Source organism: Ctenocephalides felis, unplaced genomic scaffold (genome assembly GCF_003426905.1).
Source record: "Ctenocephalides felis isolate EL2017-DRISC unplaced genomic scaffold, ASM342690v1 CF-g0.4_SCAFFOLD_03571, whole genome shotgun sequence".
Taxonomy (NCBI): domain Eukaryota; kingdom Metazoa; phylum Arthropoda; class Insecta; order Siphonaptera; family Pulicidae; genus Ctenocephalides; species Ctenocephalides felis.
The window spans coordinates 21,985,438-22,010,828 of record NW_020539725.1 but is presented as its reverse complement, the minus strand read 5'-3'; the positions used below and the strand labels follow the sequence as shown (position 1 = coordinate 22,010,828).

The 25,391-nt window shown below is 28.6% G+C and overlaps 1 protein-coding gene and 4 non-coding genes across 5 annotated transcripts in view; all 5 read right to left on the bottom strand.

The window, feature by feature from the left end:
• Nucleotides 1–25,391, bottom strand: part of LOC113385801 (UDP-glucuronosyltransferase 2B4-like) — a 99,434-nt gene that overhangs the window by 24,721 nt on the left and 49,322 nt on the right. The window contains exons 2-4 of the mRNA XM_026623634.1: nt 8,091–8,243; nt 7,764–7,854; nt 4,530–4,766 (exon numbers count right to left, since the gene is read on the bottom strand). Coding sequence (XP_026479419.1) covers nt 4,530–4,766; nt 7,764–7,854; nt 8,091–8,132 — 370 coding nt within the window. The 5' untranslated portion in view covers nt 8,133–8,243. The remainder of the gene's footprint in view (nt 1–4,529; nt 4,767–7,763; nt 7,855–8,090; nt 8,244–25,391) is intronic.
• On the bottom strand, nt 21,511–21,583 carry Trnaf-gaa. The gene has a single exon. It is a non-coding gene; the product is annotated as a tRNA-Phe (tRNA).
• Nucleotides 21,952–22,041, bottom strand: Trnay-gua. The gene is given in 2 exon segments: nt 21,952–21,987; nt 22,005–22,041. It is a non-coding gene; the product is annotated as a tRNA-Tyr (tRNA).
• Nucleotides 22,136–22,225, bottom strand: Trnay-gua. Its single transcript is given in 2 exon segments — nt 22,136–22,171; nt 22,189–22,225. It is a non-coding gene; the product is annotated as a tRNA-Tyr (tRNA).
• On the bottom strand, nt 24,356–24,445 carry Trnay-gua. Its single transcript is given in 2 exon segments — nt 24,356–24,391; nt 24,409–24,445. It is a non-coding gene; the product is annotated as a tRNA-Tyr (tRNA).

Below are 25,391 nucleotides of genomic sequence, written 5' to 3'. Positions count from 1 at the left end.
AAATCATATCCAATAATTAACTTTCCGAAGGAGAAGTTCATGTTTTTGCTCAAAAATCCTATTTGCTAATTTGATGTTTTCTCGAAGTTTCAAGCCATTCTGAATCGAATGAGACCGAACTTGGAAAAAATATGTGTGTGTTTTTGTGTATGTATGTGAATTGATTTTTTATTTAAGTTTTAAGACACGGGAAGGTAATTGTACACAACGCATACAAACAGCTGTTTTTTTAATACACTAAAATCATTATGGGCTATCAAATGTAGTTTCATAAATTTTAGAGTAGAAATTTTCAGTTGCTTGTGAATTTATACAACTGAAACTGTACGTTATAAAAAATCTTTATAGTAAAAAAAGCTTTATGTCCAATAGTCATGCAATAAGTGATATAACATCAGTAATAGATATTTAAAATATAGTATCTGCTGTAGTAATACATGTAACTAAAAATATCATAGATAAGATATCAAAATAAGTAGTGAGTACAATACTTGTAAAAAAACATTTTCAACAAAATACGAGAATAAAAATCTCGTTCTGAAAACTTTTGCCTATACATAGTCATCATTATTTGAATTTGAATTCAAATTACAGTTTTAAAAGTACGACAAGCAGATCATATTTGATATATTAGATTTTAGAGGCAATTTTCAGATAAAATAGATATGTTATAGTAACGCTATGTTACGGGTCTACCTTCGTATCAGTAGGTCGTAACTAACTGTTACAACCTACAAAACCATGAAAATTAGGTAAGATCTACTGTTGCCATTTTTGTTGAACAAATCCCGAAACATTTCAAGTTACATTTTCAATAAAAGAGCATTTCTTGAAGTAACCAAGTATTATAAATTCAAACCACAACTCTCCCAAGTCAATTTGTTTGGAAGGCTCGTCCTTCAAATCACTCCTTAATTTGACACATTTAGAATTTGTTATTTCCGAAATTAGTGAATTCGTGCTTCCCATCTTATCTACTATTTTGCTATAAGACACTATTAAAAAAACTAGTGGGGTGCATGGCATTGTGCCTTAAGGCAAATTGCTGGAACTTCCCGTACCGTAACAAAATGTTAATATTTATAAGAATTATATAAACTGAATTGCAAAGTTGAAATTACTTGTTTAAAGTATATTAGAACTTTAGTAAGAATTAAAATTAAAATCTGAATTATTTTCAATATAGAAAAAAAATTTAAAAAAAAGAAAAAAATTTTTGAATTTTTTTACCAAAAGCAATTATTTTGTTGAAATAAGCAGAAAGTTTTTTGAATCATTCAAATCGGACGCTTAGTTCTAAATCTTCAAAATTGCTGGATCTGCCTTTGCTAGAAACGAATCATCTCTTCTCCTTTGTCAATCTGCACATCTCCCTATCAATGGGCATCGAATGTTTTTTGAACCATTCAAATCGGTGCGCCCGAAAACGTGGACGAAAATGCGGACATATAAAACACACAGACACACATTCATTTTTTCTGAGGTATGCCAAAATGTTCCATAACCTTCAAACGTTGAGAAATGCAAAAATTTTCATTTTCGGGAAGTTTATACTAAACCTACAAGAAATGTTTGCACAAAAATCGTGAAAATGGCCAAATATCCACGAGGAAAACATACTATGAAATATATAAAATTTTTATTTATAACACGCGAATTTTACGGCTACAGGTGGTAAGTTTTGCACATGTTTGAAGTTTATGATTTTGATGACGAAAACAATGGAATTGCCGGTTTACGATGCGATAAAGAAAAAATAAGCCGTAAAAATAAAGCACACGGTGTAAAAACGAAGTTTACAAATACTATTTTAGAATTCATACATTTATTGTTTACTACCTTTTCATATTTATAGTTCTGTTTTTCATTCATATTAGAACAGTTTCTGCAAATAGATTCCACAGTTGTTACAGGTAATAGATCTGTGCAAATCTAAAGATTTAAATGAATGAAATATTAGATAAATCAAATTTTATAGGAAATATATAGGAATGAAATATAAAAATTTTTGGTTTGGAAAAAAATTAAGTGGCCATAGACTCAAAACAGTTGCGATTATGATCTCATGAATACGACATATAAATGCTTGGATACAATTTTCATCAATGATTTTGTTATTATAGATTAAACAATTTGAATAATTCACAAAACTCTAGATTCAAACAGAAGTTTTTTTCGTTTTGGAGATATGCAAATGTACGATTAGATATTACCATAGAGCTTTGAACAATATGAGAAATTTTTTCACAAAGGCTTGAGTTTCTTGCATTTATGATAAGTTTCATAATTTGCTTCTCCACTCTAGACAAACGATTAAACTTCACTTGTGGAACTTACAAATGTTGTTCAGAAATTGAAAAAGTTTGCATTAGCCTTTTGGGTATTTAAGAATTTTTCACCAGCATATACATGTAAAATAATAAATTGCATCTAAACTTCACTCTTAACCATGGTTACTAGACCAAACTTCTTAACATATTTATAAGTGTATCAATAATCAAATATATTCTTGTATCTTGTAGAGACTAACAAAGTGCTACATTTGGAGAATAGCTCTGTACGGATCGGAGACATGGATTCTGAGAAAAGCTGACAAGAACTACTTGGAAATTGAACTACTTGGTGGTGCTGGAGGCGGGTGGAGATATAGTGGACAGACAAATTATCAAATGAAGAAGTCCTGAGAAGAATAGGCTAAGAAAGGACTCTACTGAGCACAATCCTAAAAAGAAAAGGAAACTGAATCGGATCCCTTTTGCAAAAAAGTGCCTCCGGCACCACGTCATCGAGGGTAAAATAAAAGGGCTGAAAGAAATGGCAAGAAGAAGAATGCATACGATTGACGACTTATGCGAGAAGTGAAAATACAGGGAACTGAAAGACAAAACGCAAGATCAAGAAGCATGGAAGCAAAAATTCGGAAAGGAAAGTACACGAAAAAAGGGAGGAGGGGAATCGTGGTAATGAAAAATGATAGACAAGGGGCAAAGAAGTTATATATTGTGGTGGCTCTTGCACCATGGACCTGCCTTCGGGCAGGCTACCATTTATTATTATTATTATTCTTGTATCGAATAATGAGGTTTTACAATTTGCAATGGCTAATAATTTATTAATTATTTTTATTTTTATTTAATTAATCAAAATACAAAAATTAAATAATTATAAAAAATTAACAATATATAAAGATTGTGAAAAAACAACTATATCATGTTTATATAATTATTATATTTTGAGAATTGTCTCCTTATGAACAATGACGAATAGGGGGAAGTCCCCGAGTGACGGACACTTAAGGTTATTTATGAATAAATCAAAAAATATTTTACGAAATGTTTATCAAATTATGATTATGTTAGATAACAAAGTTAGAAATCAAACTAAACTAACAAAAACGCAACCTTTGCTAAAAATAATTAATACAATCAATCAAACTTTGGTAACAAGAAATATGATTTCACAAAGTGGCACCTAGTACTGGACCTTTCAAAATAACTAGTATTGAACACATAGGTAGCCACCTTGGAGTATCTGCACATGTGTGTTTGACGAATATTCTTAGATATTGCAAAAAAAAATCACTAATTATCCACCCTTTTGGCTGGGCCACACCGATGCTCTCAGCTGGAGCATTCATCATAAGATTTTCATTCTTTGACTAGGAAATACGAAAAATGGGGGTATGTAGTGACCGTTAGCACTCATAAAGAACAAAATTAAATAATTAAAATAAATTACGTCAACTGTCACAAGAAATTTCAATATGTTTATTGTCCGGCGCTAAGGGACGACTTAGTGTCCGGCGCTAAGGGACGACTTAGTGTCCGGTGCTAAGGGACAAGCATGTTCGTTCATTTGGTGGTGCCTACTGAAATTGTTTAAAATATCTAATAATATTCTATTATTTTACGGATAACAATCAAGTACTACTTTTATCATTGAATGCCACTCAAATATAAATGCATAAATACAGTAGAATTACATCCATTGATATTTAGGTGACGCCGTGATTTTACGCCTAAAACAGCAAAGGGTTGCTCCCGCCGTGACCTTGTGCGTCACAGGTGAGTCTTGCACCTGTGTGCCCCCGCGACCCTTTAAATTGTATATTTATGTAAAAAGAGTCATACTCGCTTAAATAATACGTGTTAAATAGAGTGTCCGGTATTAGGTGCTGTCCGGCGTTACGGGACTTCCCCTTATATAGTATTGAAAGTAGTTCAAATGAATAACTTTGTATAATTATTTATTATTTTTAATTCGACGTATTGGCAGTTAACAACAATAATAATATTAGTTGCTTACCGAAACTTTTTTGATTATTCTTACAAAATTACATTTTCTTTTGAAACTATACCAATTCTCAAATCCCTGGGTGAGACACAAAATGTTTTATCGAAATTGGACAAGTTGTTTTGGGGGAAGCCAACTTCATACACACATAAATAATAATAATAATATTACTATATATATGTATGTTTATATATATATATATATATATATAAGATATATAACTAATTAGTACTTACTTACTGCAACGACTGGACATTTGAACTTATGAGCAAACATAAGAAAAGCTTCTTGAAAAAATGCCTCAACAATAATGATATCAAACTTTACTTCTGACCCAGCATGGACCAACTTTTTAACCCCTTCTGTTTGTAATCCATTTTCAGTGGTCGCTAATCCCATTTTAATGACCACATCCAATAAATCCTTTGCACTCACATCGGTGATGTCGTAGGCCGAGTTTGAAGAATCAGTACCTGCAGAAAATAGAAAATTAGGAGGATTTTCATGGGACATGAAATATAAATTTCTAATTTATGATTTTATTTATTTATTCCGTGGTTAAAAGGTCAAACTCATACGCATCCTAATAAATATTTATTTTGCAAATGTTTATTTGAAACGATCAAACAAATTTCAAAGGTACAATAAGCAATAATTTGACAACAAACATTTACATGTCATATTATAAAGAAACCAAAAATGTATCTTTATATATCATTATTTTTCATATACTGATTATTTTGGCGTACCTCAGAAGAGAAAAAATGTATGTGGGTGTATTTTTAGTACATAATTATTTATTTACATCATTATGGTTGTATGGATCAGAAAATCATTTAATAATATAAAATAATATTGACAATGTGCAAAATATGCTTATTTTTGGACATAAAGGAAGTACAAAAAACTTCACTCTGTATCTTAAATTTCAGAGTTTTTATCAATTGTATGATATACTTTTCTACTCCAAAGAACTTAACATTTAAACTGTCGAATATAAATTGCATATAAAACTATATATTTTATAAATAAACCAATTTTACGGTAAGTGAGTTAATTTTAAATTAAATTAACATATCAAAATATATTTTTTTAAATTAAATTTTCATCTTCAACTTTTTTATTTCTGAAATATTGTAACACATAATATATTTAACTGCTATTTAATAATATTTTAGAACCTTTGAAAAATCTTTGTGAATATAATAAAGCAAATTTCATTATTATAAAATAAACTTTATTATATTTACATCCCATAAATAACATCCCTGTTTAACAATCATTTCATTGTTCTTATAATGAAAGGGTAATGCGAATTTTATAAAATAAAAGATTTTTATTTGTTCTATATTTATTTTTATGAATACAATTCAGGCTCTCTAATAATTGTATATAACAGAACAGATTTTTTAAATTGTACGTAATAGGATTACGTAGAAATAAACGTTGAACATAAAACAATAAACCTGCACTTCAAAAAAATAAAGATGATTACGTAAATGATCATTTTTGTAACGATGTCTTGTAATACCTATTTTTATATAGAGTATTTCTGATAAATGAGACTATATTACATTTTGCCTATGAATTTTGTTAATTTATTTAAAAGATTATTAACAGTTTTAAGTAGAGTAAATGAAGTAAATTGCTTATTATACGTTGAGACCTTAGAAAAATATTTGGAATTTATATATATATTATTAATATTTACATCAGATATTCATTCTGTAAAATATAAAGTAAAATTATTATGAATGATATTATTAAATTAATAAATATGATTATTCGGAACAAAAACAGAAAAAAATCGAGAAAAGATTTTTTTTAAACAAAAGGTAGTTAATAGCGTATTTCAGACATTCAATAAATGCACAGAATTGATCAAATAATAAAGATGTAATACCGCAGTTGTTTTATTGACATATTAACATTATTATTGTTCTAAAATGAGTACATATTAATTATTTTATTACATTGAGAATAGGAGTAGATAAATACAAAAAACGAGCAAGTAAACAATTATATTAACTTGTTTTTTTATATACTTTTTTTTTATTATTTTTGAACAGCAATCAGAACCTAATGGTTCCATAAGCTATTGTGCTAATAATTATATTATTGATGTTTTTATCTATTAATTGGTAATGTCGTCTTTCTGCCTTTAGATTCATTTAGTTAAGGTTTTTTCATATCACCTGCCTTGCAAAATAAAATCAACAAAGGTAAAATTTTCATTGAAAAACAGTACCAGAGAATTCGTGCAATGTGTGATTTTACATAAAAGCAATAACTGTCAAATCCCACGCTTTTTAGAGCTAAATTCCACTATAATATGAAACTATTCAGAAATAGATGCTTTTTATTGTTGGCATTTGTATGCATTTGGTAAAGGTAATTTTGGAACTAATGTTGCTTATTTTGTGTATGGTCAATTAGATCTGATAATTTAATTTTTATTCATTGGTGGAATAAAAGTAAATTCAGATATGACTGTTAAAGCTTTTGTGATTGAGCTTTAGCTAAATTCAGACTTTTACGATAGCAATAAGCGCTCTTTCCTCATATAGGGTTGTACAAAAAAATTTTGCAAGAAGCACTTATGCTTTGAAAGTTGTATGCGGAATGCTTAAAATGAAAATAATTATAGTGTAAATTGAATGAAAAGTAGAACTTTTTATAAAATTATATAATAAGAAAAAAAATTATCATAATCGATCTGATGAAATAGACGCCAGCAAAGTTTCCAAAATTGATCTACCTTTTTGGATATGTCTTTTCAAGAATTTTGTGCTTTTAATATATTTAAGATATTTACAATTATTTATCATAAGATATAAATATTTGAAATGGAATTTTAAATTTGATTTGATCAATTATATTTAATAATTGAGATTCGATCATAAGAAAAATATAAACAGTTTGAATTAATTGCAAAACATATGAATTTTGGTTGAAAAACACAAAGTTTTTGGAAAAAAAGCTTAGCTGTTGCAGAATTATAAAAATAAAATTTGTAAATAGTGACCATATTTTTGAAAAGTCTTCAAAATCTCCGAATTTAACAAAAACCAAAATATAATTCTCTAATCACTTTTTTATTTAAAAAATGTAGAATTGGGAAACAAAAATTATTAACTACTACCTCAGATTGTAGACATACATATGGTAATAAACAATTTAATTCTAACATTTTTAAATAAATTTTAAACAGATTAAAATTAGCATTTTATATTTTTTTTAAATTCTTATAAATTAATTTTTCTTATCATCATATTCATTAAAATATTTATTTATGTATTTCATTCTTGACAAAAAAAAAACATTATAGAACGTAGTTATAAATACTCTTTTTCAAAAAAAATGGATAGATTTTTATTGGGATTCATTGTTAGATAATCAACACACACACACACACATATATATATATACATATATATATATATATATATATAGTTTAAATGTTAATTTACCTAGTACTGCCCAATGATCAAAAGGATCAACAGGAATATCTGTGTAGTTTTGTAGCTCAATTTTTTGTGGAAAGTTTGACACAACTGTTACCTATAATAATATATTTATTAATATGAGGATTAGATTATAATATTATCAAATAATTAATATCTCATACAATAATATGAACAAAACTGAGCTAACATAAAAAAAATTTGAATCTTGAGTAGATACAGATTATTTCCAGATTTTCAAAAGAAGGCGAAACAGATCAATTCAAATGAATGAATTATAAGATTTTATATAATACATATTTTGTTTAAATATGGATTTTAAAACCAAATTACCTGGTGACCTCTAGATGCCAATTCTTTAACAATTGGCTCCATAACATTGAAGTGACTTCTTGCAGTGAAAGGAAATAAACCGAGAATACGGGCTCCATTTGTAAGATTACATACAGCTCCCAATACGATCAACGTTAGTATAGAAATTTTTGTCTAAAATAATAATTTAGCTAATTTTAGTTAATCATTAATTAAATGCAAATTTTTATCTTAACTTTTAATTAATATTTAACTATTAACTGTCTTTAGAAAACATATTTTTTTAGTACAATATGAAAATAATGTGTTGAAATAGTTTTTTTGTATTGAAGCACAACAACAATGATTGATCATGAATAACAGTTAATTAAGTAAAATTATAGAATATTAAAACTCCCATTTGATACGCATGATTGGTTTTTAAGATTTGACTAAAATCTTTTAATTTTCAGATGTTAATTTTTTCATCACATAGCGTATATAACGTGGCTATTTTTATTGTGTATCAATTTTTCTTGTGTATTTGTCGAAATCCTAAATTTGCTTTATATTTAAGCTGCGTAGTTCAAATATTTGATGCAAATATTTTTGGCTCCGATTTTAATCATTTTTAAACGTGTTTCAATCTATTTTTCCAATTCTTTATTTTGCATTTTCAAACCTTTTAATTATTGCTATACTTCCCGAATTCGACATTTAGATATTATTTTTACCCAGTCATGACACAAATTAATATTAGCCGTAATGAACTCACTCATAATGTTTCATTTTGGATTAGTAGTTTAAAAGTTAGAAGTCCATTTTGTGTCATTAATTTTTTTTTAATGATTTGCACGTTTTTATACATTTTAATTACATCTGTTTAAAAGTCTGTTATTGATTTTTATCGATTTTTCGGCTACATAGTACATGGGATACTGTAAAAGTATTACTTGACATCTTCTATGATCTTTAACTTCGGGATAGGACTAGATTTTTTTTTTCATTTTGCTTAAATATAGATAGGCTCATTATTGTCATTATCATGTCAATAGATTACATTTTTTAACAAATACTCATTTTATAGTAATTAACTACACTTTCAATTTCACTCAGTTATACACTAAGAATTTTAAATGTTTCACATATTCTGACTTACTTTGTTTCACTATTTTAATACTACTATATTATTTTGCAAGGAAATTAGTTGCGTTTCTTCTTCTTGTACACACTCTTTGATTCGGTATATTTTATAGAAAAATAAACATTGAATACTACTTTTATAAAATTGCTTTTTTGTCAAAGCTTTTCTGATGTATCATTTTTGATTTTTGCAAACATGGTCTTCTGCAACCTTTAAATATTGATGTTTTATCTTCAAAAGAACTTATCAGATAATTTTTAAGTTTCAGTTATCAGACAATTATTGAGGTTTCAAATAAAAAAGTCGTCATAACATAAAATCCATATTTTCATTGTGTGGCATTTGATTCTTCGGCAAATGTTTCCAATTCGCCTAAATCAATTTTGTGTAGCAAACTGGAGTTTCTACTATTAAGCTTAATTAGAAGACAGTCAAAATAAATCCAACAGAACTCAAACACAAAACTTTTTGAAAACAAAAATTAAATAATATATAAGAGTAACACTTTACTTCACCATATGAGCCTGTATCACTAATAACTTGAGGTCATCGCAATCAAAATTTAATAGTTGATTAGAAATATATCTACCCGACCGTACGAATAAAATTTAAATTATTAAGAAAATAAAATTAATTTACCATTCTGTTTTTTGATAAACACTACAGAAATCAGCCTTATGAATGACTATCCGTTTTGTATATAAAAACTTTGCCTCTGATGTTTGTTATCATAACCAGACGCAATTAGATAACAGTTCGATTTGTTTGTTCTTTATATAAATTAGTACAAATCTCAAACAGTATCATTGTAAATATATTTTGTAAAATTATTACTTTATTTTTAGATAAAATCTGTACATAAATAGTACTTCCAATCATTCTTATTTTGAAAATCATGAGGTAAATATTTGTACTGTGCATGTACAAAATTAATTCTAGTGAAATACAATTAAAATCGACAAAGTATTGGATATGTGAAAATTGTTCTGAAAGTATTCCCACATTCGTACAAATGCAAATTGAATACATGGTACTCCAATCGGATTATTCAATTATATTAAAAAACAATATTTCAATTATGTTAAATTAATTGCAAAAATGTTTAACAATTCTCAGAGTTTTAATTTAGTTCAGAATGTACAATAAATTAAATTGAATTTTCAACTAGTTTCTGTGTGTTTAATTACAATATAAATTAATTTTAAAATTTAACTTTATTTGCCTGCATGTTTTTTTGCGCATATAATACTGATGTAACAGCTTCAGTTAATGTTTATTAATAAATACTAAATCTACAATTTTGTCGCTAAAACAACATTTACTAAAAGTTTTATATTTTAATCTTTAAAATATCCTTGTAATTTATATACCAAATGATCAACAATTTAGTTCTTTTACCCATGCAATTATTTTAATAAAATGTTTTATGTAAATTACTAAATTTGGTAAATGATCTAAATTGAATAGATGCAAATATACAACAAATTACCGAATATACAAATTATCAAACCTGGTAAATAATCTAACTTGGATAAAGGCAAATATATGTAGTTTTTTTAACAGCAGTTAGAACTTAATACTATTTTAATTTGATTGGACTCAATACTATGTCATTACTCAACAGATGGCAACCCAAACTGTTATAAATATACATAATACTGAAAAAATAAATTGTTTAACAGGGTAAACATAATACTAAGTGATTTCCTTTACACTGGATTAATGATCGTTAAAAACCATCTAGATTTATAGATGTAATTTACACTATATGGTTCTTGATGAAATTTCAAGTTTTCAAAGTTTCAAATTAATATTAGAATTAAAACACATAACTTTGAGAAACGCACATATATTTTAATGACAGAAAGTGCGATACACTATCTCAGTTATTTGACCGTACTAATTTGATCTAAAAAAAACTAATCATTTCATTATCATTTAATGAATTTATTATCATTAATATAGTATAAGCGTATTCATAGCCTAAAGTAATTGAACACATATATGTATATATACACACACACATATATATATATATATATATATATACTAGCTGGCCCGGCAAACGGTGTTTAGCCATGAAATATATATAATGAAAAAAAATCATAAAAAATAAGTAACTGATTGTGAATGTAAATACGACTATATATATATATATATATACTCATATATATATATATATATATATATATATATATATATATATATATATATATTTATATATATATATCATTCAATTTTTTTGTATGTTGAAACGTATATCTGAAAATGTAACAAATATATTGTTAATATTTCTTGTTAATAATTAGATAACTTTTCTAATGTAGCAAACATTTCAACTCAATATATTAATTGAACCGAGAATTTAAAAAGGAAAAAAATACATCGGAATTGAAAACTTCAATATAATATTCGTGTAAAAATAAACTAGTTAATGTGTGTATATGTACATATTAGGTTGTCAAATATCTCCCTTCCGCCTTTTTGTATTATAAACCAAGAGCAAAAAAGCGGAAAGGAGATATTTGACAACCTAATATAAAAGTGTGTATGTTGAAGCAATATCTCATTAACATTGTTTATATTGCAAACAGTCTGGAACAATTACGAACAATTAAATACCGTTATAATGATTTGAGTTCTTTTTTAGTTTTTTAATATAAAGCAATCAGAATGTAAAATATTATATAGGATATTGAAATCTGGTTGAACTCAAAGACACATGTCGGGTTCATGTTACTTGCTTTAAGGCAAAATATCAATACCAACTAGTTTAATATTTGGTAACTTTTTTAAAATCTTTGCCAATTTTACAAAATATAAAGCATGGAGTCTTTACTAGGGAATGCAATACCGATATACCGGTATACCGAAAAACCGGTATACCCACCTATATTTTCTTCACGTTAGCTCATAAATATTTTTCTATTTGTTTAATATTTGGTCACGTTTTGCAAGTCTTCGCCATCTTTACAAAATATATGGTATTTTTTTATTTTTTTATTTTATTATTTTTTGAACAGCAATCAGAACAAACAGTCCTATGAGCTGTTAGGCTGAAACTTCTCCTTACTTCGTATTTATTTTAGATGGTAACCCAATGGTTAATCCATCCATATTTGATGATTTTGTTATTAGAATTAATCTAATAGGGCTGACATTTTATTGGTGCAGCAATGCCGGGTGAGGGCTATTTTCACTTGGAAACATATTGCTATCTATATTTCCAAGTGAAAATCGTTGTCACTGCTGCCTGACAACAGGCTGCTCGAAGTGGGTATCGAACCCGGGACCGGGGCCAAACAAGTCCCTAAAATATATAGTATAAAGCCGACAAATTATAATACTATATTTAAATCTGTTTAAGCCCCCTCAGACAATCGATCTAACATCTACTTTGACACCTACTACATTAGTGTAACTAACCCTGTTTGTCTTGATATTGATTGAATCTTGCATTAATAGATATATGATTATTGACAGAATTGGTAAATACTACATAATAATTCTTAGTAAATTATATTATTATTTGAATTGGAAATGATTCGGCTTGGTATTTAAACGCAGACTTTATTGATTGCTTCAATATTCCAGACCGGCGACGCAGCAAAATACACGCATAGAATGCGAGAGTGTCTTTTTTCTCGGATGGAAGTCACGTTTCACATTTTACACTTTAATTCCTCGTCCGACCTAATCTAATTTGTGGAAAATTCTTACGACGCAATATTGGTTTACTGGCACGATAGAATTAACATAACTGTGTTTGATTAAATTTAATAAGAATGACGCCTGACACATCAGGCAGTAATCAACAGTCTCTAATGAGATTAATTCGTGAAATGGTAAATATTAAGCGTGAAAAAAACCTACCATTTGAGGGTAATATTTCTGTTTTGTAATTAAGGGATCGCTTTTGGTGTTAGGAAAAGGGTTAAAGCAACCGTTCATTCTTTTAGGGTACCATTTTTTTAAAATATGTATTTTATCTTTATTTTACAGAATAAAAAATATCAACCACAATTAAATGTAAAAAGTCAAATATATTAAAGAAATATATATAAAAAAGAGTGCGCGTAAGGATCACACGCGATTGAAGTAAAACTTATTTTGTACTGTACAAGATGGCATTTAAGTAAAAATAAAAACATCATATAACAATTTTGAATAATGTTTGTTAGTAATATGGTAACACTCGTGATGTACACATTTATAAGTGTCAACAATTATACACATTTATATAATGATAAATTATGAATTATATATTTATAATAGCATTAAAAAGAGGTATAATATCTAAAAACAATAATGTAGTTAAACTCATATTTCAAATATGACATGATGGGTTTGTCATTGTAATTAGCATTTAGGAATGAACCTTCATTAGAAAAATGAAGAAATTGCTGTTTAATAAATTCTTTAATATTTGTTCACACAGTGGATTATGTTAAACAACGCCTAAACAAATATTGTTTTTGCAACTTCACTCATCATGTAATTGTGTTTGAAAAACTTCATGTAATTAAAATTAATATACATTCATTGATTGTTTGTATTTTTTTACTTTTTCGCTGCGATATAATCTTATTCGTCGAACAGCTGTAATATCTGTCTTGCCTAAAAATATTTTCCATTTTGATAACTTCAAAGATTTATATAGAGACTGCAAATAATATAGAAATAATTTCTAATCAATAAACTTACGTTTAGTACGAATGTTCAATTTGTTTTATTATTTTCAAGGAAGAGGGTAAATTATTCTTCTGAATCAGGCATTTTTCATTAAAGCAAGATTTGTACTACGATGTAACTTTAAAATGTTTATTTATCAATGCCGATTTCTTTGTTAGTATCGGTACGCATACAACGACAGATCTCTATTCACATACACGACGACTAATCACAGTCGACCCGTATAGAAATGATATCATCGAGAGTGAATCATTGGCACTCGACTCTTATCTTATTGACTCTTATCTATCGTAACGCCCTTCCCTTGCATTTGTACGGATTTACACCCTAGTAGCGCCTAAAGAAATTTTACTTCAATAGTTGTGAAAACTTGGGTGTTCCAGTTATTTTTTTTGTTCTAACATGTTCAATTTTATTTTAACAGTGTTCGATTCATAGTTCAGTTATTCAATATGAAAAATTTACAGTTCATCTATTCACTATAACGCAACATCCAAAATAATGCTAACCATGCTTAAATATCAAAATTCTGTTTTAGAGAAATATTTTTGATGTGAAATATTACATTAAAAAAAAAGTTGTTAATATATTAACCATACAAAAAATTGTTAATATTATTCAACAAATTAGCTGGTTTATATAACTGAGGCCTAAGAGGCCTAATCAAAGCTAATGGCATCACAATTTCAATGAGCTATAAATAAATTTTCAATTCACTCATTATATTGTGAGATAAGAAAATTGCGTTTCCTCAGCAAATAATGAAAATAAAATAACAATGAATAACTATTATGGAAATTACGCTTTCCTGGTTCGCTTCATTATGGCAGTCTCAAGGAACGCTTTCAATATTATGAATTTTCATCAGACCATTTTATATTTGCTTTTTCTTGTATTTATTAAGGCATTACACTGCAAAGGCATTATATTAAAATACAGAATATTTATTAATATTCTTCTGTAGGAATTTTTCCTAATTGATGTGGAAGCCTTGAAGATGATATAAAAAGACGAAATATCATGTCTTTATTGTTGATTTTTTAATCGATATTTAAAAATAGAAAATACACCTAGAAACAGTAGAATTTCAATATTGATATTTGTTATTAATTTGCAATTTAATATTTGCGTCATAAATAATTATATTTACAACTGTGCGTTCGTTTGACAACGAATAATGTGATTTAATGTATTAACATTTTATTTACCTGTCATTAAATCTATATAATTTACACTCTATAAATATTACCATTTATAATTCATCAAAAACAAATTTGTTAATGCTTTGTGTATTACGAAGTATTCAAACTTTATGTAAACATACAAATCAATATATTCAATAATTATTTGATCAGGCGTTAAATTCCGCTAATTATTAAAATATAACGATAAAAAATAATATTTTATTTTGTTGAAATATCACGATTTTTAGATTAATACTTCAATAAATCTTAACACAGTGAATTTCATATTAAATTTTTTGTATTAAAAAAAATAAAATAAAATTTTAAATTTTCTATTTATAGTTAAGTGGAAAATGTTTAAATCATTAAATTTCATAACATATATATTTAGTTTAGTTTTGCAAGGTAGTATGGCAGAAGGGGCTTAAAGGTCTGCACATAAAAAGGTCCACCATCAATATATTATCTCTACCTTAATATAAGATTAAATAAAGTTGAGAATTTTTCAACAATATTTGAAAGTAGAGGTAAAAAGATGTCTAAACAGCCGCCACATTGATTCTTATGACGCCGCTATCAGGAGAAAAACGGCAGTGTTTGAAAATCCATAAGCACTGTTTTTTGTTTACGAGACCTTAGTATAATTTTTAGGTATACTTTATTCAATTATTTTATATGATGTATTGTTAATTTTAAGTTAGATCCAACAATTTTTTTATATAACCTCTATAATAGCTTACATGTGGGTGGGTGAAAAGGACCGCCTGAGCTTTTACCCTGACAGAGTTTTAAATAATAAAAAATCGTAAATACCAAACTGCAATACGTAATTTAAATTGTGTTTAAAAAAGCAATTTTACAAGAGATAAATTAAATAAATAGTTATTTCATTAATGCTGATGAAGATTTCTGACGGAATATCAGATCAAGGTTGTATACAGTGTTATCTCTTCAAGAACGTACCCATTAAATTTAAATGTTGCATTGGTTGATTAACGTAGCTACTGTTTTATAAAATCTCCTTAAAAATTAAAAATAAGCCATTGGACCTGTTTGCCCTCTGGCTGTCTCAATTTACCCCGCTCATTTACCCTAGGAAAAAACTACCAGGTGAAAATTTTATGAAAAACAGCTAACAAACGCATTTCTACAATATTTGAAAATCCATAACAAAAGTCTTTTGTTGTTGTTAATGGCTGGGAGTTTTACTGAATATAGTCAAATAGTTGTTTGTTCGATTTTTGTTATTTGTTGTGATATAATTAGTTTGGTTACACAATATAATTGCTCAAAATCAAACTGGACTTTTGTGCCCCGTCCTACCCTACATGATAATATCAGTGAACATTAGAGCAGCATTAAGATCCGCTCATATTTTTTTGAATAGAAATTCCCAAAAAGCGACTCGGAAAATATTATGAAAGGATTGTAAAATAATGTCCTTCAGAACTACAGACGAGGTTATTTATGTTTGAATTATCTTGATTTGAATCTTTCAGGGAAATATGTGGAATATATATTTGAGTATAATGGCCCATTAATGGTACCATAAATGCCACATATATTGCGACCGTAATAGTCAATTGTTTAGAATAATAGCGCCATTTACTACCAGTATTTGATCTTTCATGCAATTATTTGTAATTTTTCGTATATCAGACTTTACATGTGATTACCTATAGTAGTGTATCTGTACACGTTTTGAATAATCTTTGGAAATAGCAGTCTATATCGAACGATTTGTAAATTGATGTATCAATAAACTGGGTGTAAGTGGTATTTTTCCTTGAGGCAAGTTGCATGAACTTTCCAGTACATGTAATTAATCGACATAATTAACTAGTGGGGTGTATGGCATCGTGCCTTCAGAAAAATTGCTGGAACTTCCCGTACCGTAACGAAATGTTCGAGGAATATTAAATGTTTTCAAATAGATTACTATAAATATTGTCTAATTGCAAAGTTGAAATTATTTGTTTAAAGTATATTAGAACTTCAGTCAGAATTAAAAATAAAATCTGAATTATTTTCGTTAAACAAAAAATAATTTTTTTTTGAAAAAAAATAAAATTAAAAAAAAAATTTGAAACAAAAAATAATGAAACAATTTTTTCCCAAAATCAATTATTTTGTTAAAACAAACAGAAAGTTCTTTGAATCATTCTAATCGGACGCTTAGTTCTCTCAAAATCTGCCATTTTTTGCACATTTAGCCTTGTATCTTTGAAATGACTGGGCCTGCCTCTTCCAATAACTAATAACCAGTTCTCCCAATCATTACTAATTAATTGTTTTTTAAACCATTCAAATCGGATGCTCCGTTCTCTCAAAAACTCAATTTATATTTTCTGCACTCTTTGCTCTTTATCTCCGTAACTGCTGGACCTGACTAATCAGCACATCTCCCTATCAATAGGAATCGAATGTTTTTTGAACCATTCAAATCGGTTGATCCGTGCGCCCGAAAACGTGAACGAAATGTGGGCACACAAAACAAAACACACACACATCCATTTTTTCTGAGGTATGCCAAAATGTTCAAAAACCTTCAAAACGTTGAGAAATGCAAAAAATTTCAATTTCGATTTTTAGACAATTACAATAACTTACCCTATTGGAAGTTAATAAATAGAAGGATTAAGGTATGTGAATGTTTAAATGCTTATTTGGAAAATATAGTTGTTGCTTTCACTAAAAATTTACGAATGAAATTTACAATATTTTTTCAAACGGTATAGCTAAAAGAGTAGCCCATTATAGTGAACATTAATCCTTTAAACTTGTAACCAGTTAAAGAACAAATTCAAACATCAAGACTAACACAAGATTTTTTAAATACGGCTTATTTGAAGAAATATAGACTAATAGTACGCGTTTACACAAATACAATAAATACGACTTAGTAATTTTTAACGATCTCTTTCTGTAACCTTTAATATTTTAGGAACCTCGTTTAGTATAATAAACGCTATTGCCATATTAGCTTTAATTAACAATTAAATCCACAAAAAATTACTTCGCCCGAATTAGCTAAAAATTAAGTAATCGTCTTCATCGACTTTCATCAAATTGGTTTTTTGAAATCGATACAGCCGTTTTTGATAAAATGTCGACAAATTAGGCCCACATATAGAAATGTACATACTATTTCCAATTTTAGTTCCAAATGAATATCAATGACTTCAAACTTTAAGAAAACAAGAATTAGCAAGTCAAATTTTCCGGAGAAAATCGAAACAAAAATAAATAAAATCATTTTTTCATCAGAAAACAGAATTAATGACGAATAAAATGTATTATATGTGACGCATTTTAAACAAAATATTATACTCAAACTCTCTTTAAGTATTTATTTCAAATGGTTTAACTAATAATATGATCAACATAATTATCAATTGTCTCATGAACAATTCATGGATTGACTTCGCAGCAAACATTTTTTTATTTTTTATTGTGGAGTGATTTTACCAAATGTCAGTTACATTATTAACCAATTTGAAATTTATAAAAATACGAGATATTTTTCACAAAGATTACACTATATGTAGCCTTGGTTTAGACTTGGAGCAGGCTAAAATAATAGTTGGAATAAATAATAATTTAACTTATCTCTTGCAAAATGGCCATATATTTTGGCCATATATTTTGTGATTTCAAAATTGATTTAAAGCGAATTATAGAATGGTAGAGAAGGGCATAAACGTCCAATTTGACTTTGAGCAATTATAGTTTGAAAACCAAACCAACCAACCAATCGTATTGAATAACACATATCAACCGAGCAATTATCTGACTATGTCCAGTAAAACTCCAAGCGACTTCATCATTGCAGAAATGTGTTTTTTGCTGATTTTCACAAATTTGTAACCTGTTCATTTTTACCCCATAGGCGGAGTGAGTAATTTGGGACGGCCTGGAGGCAAACAGGTCATTTGTCCTATTTTAATTTTAGAGACATATTGCAAAATAATAGCTACATTATTCAACCAATGCAAAATATAAGTTTCATGGATACAATTTTTACACAGATAATACTGTAAATTACCTTAATTTGGTATTTCGTCAGAAAAATTGCAGAGTGGGAATAACTATTTATTCAAATTATCTTTTGTAAAATTGCTTTATTTAACTTAATTTACTTTTTTATTCGCTATGTATTATTGTTTTCATCTTTGCTAGGGTAATGGTTTAGTTGATCCTTTTCACCTTACCCAGGTGTAAGATTTTATAGAGACAATATAAAAAAGCGGTTGAATTTAACTTAAAACTAGTGGTGCATGACATTGTGCCTTAAGGCAAATTTCTGAAACTTTCCGTGCCGTAATTAATTACTGGAGAACAAAAATCAGTAAATATTAAATATTAATTTAATTAAGTTTTCATTTTCAATTATATTGCGATTACTGTAACTTACCCTAGAGGGAGTTAATTAACAATGCATTTTATTAAACAATTAAATACTGTATAATGAAAAATTATATCAAGGTCTGGTGAACTAAACCACTGTGTTTACAACCAAAACAACTAACAACAAAAAAATATTTTCTTTCTCTACTTTCTAATATTTGAAAATAAAAAATACAAAATTCTTAACTGTACTGTTTCTTGGGATATTGATGGTGGACCATTTTACCAGTGGGCCTTTAAGCCCCGCTCTACCATAATATTTAATTTATACTTTACTTGTTCTAGACATAAAGTTAGTGAACATTTTTTATCCGTTCCATCCTATAATATTTAATCCAAATAAGTTTACAAAACCATAATTGATTTTGAAAGCCTGCTCTATTTCCATTCATACTTTCAAAATCTGCAGTTATCCTATGTAAAATACCATCACCCCATAAGGTCTACTTATTTATAATAAATATACAGTTATCTTGTTATAAATGTACATTTTGGCATATTACCCGAAATGTTTGCTTGGAAATACGACCTCCTTAACGCTTTGTACGTGTCCATGCGAATATGATGCTGTCGAGACGTGGAATACATGAGAGAGTAAAAAAATGCCGGCAAGAAAATGTATTACTAGTTGATAATATGAGATGCGTCGTACTACGTGTCAAAAATCGCATAAAGCAATGCCAAACCCCCCACAAGGAATATAACCTCAAACGAAATTGATTCACTGCTCATCCGTGCGTTCGCAGGAGCTCCAGAGCCAGCCAAGACTAGAAGGCTCCATTCCACTCCCTCCATCTCTGATATATTCAGATTTTTCTAAGACGAAAATTGGGTTGTTTTGAGCGTGATTCACGATGTCATTATATAGTTGAGATTTGTTTTAGGAAACATTTACCTTGCTATAATTACATTGTTAACTTCCCGTAGGGTAAGTTATAGTAATCGCAAAAAAATCGAAAATGAACATTTTTATATATCTTTACGTTTCAGAAGTTTCTGAACATTTTGGCATACCTTAGAAAAAATTGATGTATGTGTGTGTGTATGTGTGCGGGTACAAATTTTCGTCTAAGATTTCGGGAACACGGTTCAACCGATTGCAATTATTCAAAAAACATTCGATTGCTATTGCCAAGGAGAAGTGTTGATTAGTTTTTGCCATAGGCAGATCTAGCTTTTTCGAAGATACGGGGCACAAAGTGCCACAAACGGTAACTCAGTTTTTTAGAGAACGGAGCGTCCGATTTTAATAATTCTGATCCAATTTTCATGAAGGCAGGTCTAGCAGTTTCGGAGATCTAGTGAAAAAAGTAAAAAAAAAATGGCATTTGGCGGTCAAAAATGATCATTAAACGCATAAATACATCAGACATTTTATAGAAATTTTAACAATAAGTATAAATTTTGTTTAAATTCCTCGAGTTCCGTACCAATGTTTATCCGATAGACGGCGACGCGGCGCTTACGCGCTTCAATATTTCGTCTCTATTTATAAAGCAGTGCCAATGCTTTGAAAAAAAGTTCAGAACTTACGAAATATTTCAAAATGAAGAAAACATTTTTTTTCAAAAAGTCTTTTTTCCAAAAAATATTTTTTTTAAATTTATAGTTTCTCAAAAATCTAATTTCTTCAAAGTAATTTTGTTTTAAAAATGTTAATCTTCTTAAAAATATAATTTTTGGTCATTTTTCAGTAGGAGAGACTAGGTACGGTTGTGCCAGGTTACGGTAGTGACAGTCGTCCATTTTTCATCCTTTTTGGTGAAACTTAAACAGATTGAAATCGTCTCGGGTGTGGATGCATGTGACAATTACCTTTTTTGTTTGATTTGATTTATGCCTAATACTGCGTATTTAAAGACACTACTTTAGTATTTCCACGAAGACAAATGGGTAAGTTACAATTTAACATACTCTTCTCCCAGCTAACAGGTAATTTAACAAAATTATTTTTGATCAGAAAAAAAAGTGGCACAACTTCTTTTCTGTTAATATATGTTCCATTATACACGTATAAGTAAAAACGAAAAATTAATGCCGAAACCAGGGATCGAACCAGGGACCTTTAGATCTTCAGTCTAACGCTCTCCCAACTGAGCTATTTCGGCTGATACGAATTACCTGCCTGGAGTTTTTCGGGTCCACGGTAATGATGTTCTATTCTTGAAATTATTCTTAAAATAATTTATTGCTTACAATTAAGTATTAAACAGTACAAATTTACTCGGTCATTGTAGTTTATGCACATTCAAAACTTTTTCTATAACATAAACATGAATTCGTCACTTTAATAAGCAGTTAATTCAAATCTAATTTTATAAAAAAAAAAATTGCTAAACTTTTCATACCGTTAGTGAAAAAGTTATGTTCTGCAAAATACCTTGGTAGAAGCTAGATTCACAAGTAGCTGATCTGCAAAAGTGAATGTCTGCCTGAGATAGATTTTGAATGCAAAAATCGAAATACTGAAAAAATATCCTTCGAGCCGGATTTGAACCAGCGACCTATGGATTTCAACGTTTTTAACTTCTACAGTCCACCGCTCTACCAACTGAGCTATCGAAGGTTGTTAATTCAACATTGCAATCACAATCTCCTGACCCCAATATGATACATTTCTCAAAAAATGCATCAAGTTATTAGAAAATGTTGCAAAAGAATCCTTCGAGCCGGATTTGAACCAGCGACCTATGGATTTCAGCACTTTTATCTTCTACAGTCCACCGCTCTACCAACTGAGCTATCGAAGGTTGTTAATGGAACATTGCAATTACAATTGCATGACCCCAATATAATAGATTTCTTAAAAATGCATCAAATTATTAGGAAATGTTGCAAAAATATCCTTCGAGCCGGATTTGAATCAGCGACCTATGGATTTCAGCATTTTTATCTTCTACAGTCCACCGCTCTACCAACTGAGCTATCGAAGGCTATTAATTCAAGATTGCAATTAAAAACGCATGACTTCATAATGATAAATTTCTCAAAAATACGTCAAGCAAACCACATTGTATAATGCCATACCACTTTAAACATTTTACTATAATTCCATTGTTTAAATAAATAAGAAGTCATTTTTTTTTAAATTCAATAAATTACCATCTGTCTCTTTCATGAAGTCAATTACTAGTTGTTAAGTTAGTTTCTTCAGGTCGCTATTAGTAAATACTACTTATATACTTTTAACTTCAGTGTAGCAATATTTAAATGAGCTATTTTTACTTGGAAACTTATTGTTAGTGTTCATCTATATTTACAAGACAAAATTATTACTACAGTTTGATATCAGTTTGCACGTCACTCGGATTTGAGCTCGGAATCTTATAGTTACAAAATCAAAATTGTGGCAACTTGGCACATATTTCCCTAATAATTTGTTATATATCATTTTATTATATTGTCATTTACAACAGTGACATATATAATATAAAAAAACCCTTAAGTTTCGAGGTTCAATTCAATACTATAAAAATTAGAATCGCTGAACTATACTGGCTACTGGGACGCAAGTCAATTTTATCCATTGACAATAAACTTCTAATTTACAAGGCAATAATAAAACCCATATGGACTTATGGCATTGAATTGTGGAGCTGTGCAAGCAAATCCAATATAGCGTTAATGCAACGTGCCCAATCGAAAATATTGAGGCAGATTACTGATGCTCCGTGGTTTGTTAGTAACAAAACTTTACACGACGATCTTCATATTGATTTTATAAACAAAATAATACAAATCAACAGTATAAAACACTTTCAAAAACTACAACATCATTCAAACAATATAGTCACTCAGCTTCTTGAGACATCAACTTCAAGAAGACTGAAGAAGAAGCTGCCCGAAGATAATATGGAGGAACCATAGAACTACCACAACCTTATATAAACAGAATAATTGAATCATTTATTGAAGTGATTCTCTGAATATGATTGTAATATTGATCCGATAAATTTATATGTGTGTTTGCAAGTGTGTGTGTATGTGTGTGAGTGAATGACATAAGCCAAATAGCTCATAGAATAGTTATGTATTCTGATTGCTATTGAAAATAAAAATTAAAAAAAAAAAAAAAAAAAAAAAGTTTCGAGGTTTTGGATAAGATGGATATAGTTCTGGTATGTCTATTCTGAATTTCTATAAAATCAATTCATCTATATTCAGTGTGAAATAATTTATATTCCGCATATCTGTCGTAACTGCAATTATTCCAAAAGTAAATTGAATATAGCTGCGGCGAATGTAATTCTTTTATTTTACTATGCGACCACTTTATAAAAATGCGAACGAGCAGTTAAAACGTGCAATCTACACAGGAAACATTGTATGTATCATTTTCATGAATAAACATATATTTTCGATAAAGATTTTATAATTTATATGACACATTAAAATGAATTCCAAAGTAAAATTAACCCTTTCTACTCGGATGCCTCCGCTCCGGCGGCAAAATTCATATAGATCTCGGAATTCGCGAGTGGAAAGGGTTAGAGTTTAAATCAGAGAAAAAAAAGATTTTATTTTCATTATAATACTTTTGTGATCTTTCACGCCAGAATAATTGTCTGTCTAAGATACAGTATGTATGAATGATAGGAAATAAAAAAGTATTGATTTTTAGCCAGGTAAAGATCTAAGTGTCGAATGTTTTTCAGTACTAAAAATAAGATCTTGTTAGAAGAATATAAGGTTCACACAGAAATCTAGAAATTTGAAGTTATCTCACTTTAATTACTGATGCTTGTTTAAATAATTCCGATTCCAATTAATGATCACCACTTAGCAATTGATTTATTATTCATGTCATGCTTTTCTGGAAACATCAAAATAATAAGTTTGTCCAAAATATATTTAGGTTTTAGAGAATATTAAAAAATGTATCCTTCGAGCCGGATTTGAACCAGCGACCTATGGATCTCAGCATTTTTATCTTCTACAGTCCACCGCTCTACCAACTGAGCTATCGAAGGTTGTTAATTTAACATTGCAATTACAATTGCATGACCCCAATACAATAGATTTCTCAAACATGTATCAAATTATTAGGAAATATTGCAAAAATATCCTTCGAGCCGGATTTGAACCAGCGATCTATGGATTTCAGCATTTTTATCTTCTACAGTTCACGAATGCGCTATCGAAGGTTGTTAATTACAGATTGCAATTACGATTCCATGTCGCCAACATAATAAATTTCTCTAAAATGTATCAAGTTATTAGAAAATATCAAAGGTTGTTTCCAAAACATAGCAATTGACCCACTCAGGTGGGTCACAACCGCACCTAAATTGAGGAGCTTTTTGTCCACGGTAGGCACACGATATTAGTTACTTGGAACTGATAATTTTTGGTGCAGTAAAAAGGTGTTAAAGACGCATTACTTCTAAATTACAAATTATTGTTAAACATATTTTTTCATTCCATATAGGTTTTTCAATATTATATTAAGTGATTGGCGTTTTAAATATTGGCTATATAAATGTAACTATTGATGATAGCTGAGTATTAAACTTGTTAATAAATTACCTTTAAGTATAAAGAAATTATACTTAAAGTTACGATTTCTAAAAACATCTGCAATTTATCGTGCTTTAATTTGTTAACGTGGATTGTAAAACAAATTTTAAAAATAAAGTTACATTTTATAAAAATATACAGTAACTGTAATAGATGCTTATAGTTAATAACTATAAGCGTACACGAGCATATGTAAGAATCATTATGTTAGTTAAGTATATTATATTTAGGGGCTAATTCTGCGATAAATAGAACATTATATAGCATTGTTATGTTAAGCGCTTTTTTCAGATAAATTGTAGTAAAAACGTTCAAAATGCAGTCAGGTGTTGTAGATATAAAACCTAACCTAGAAAACTGGTAAACGTAAAAAAACGATTGTACTTTTGCTACGTAGTT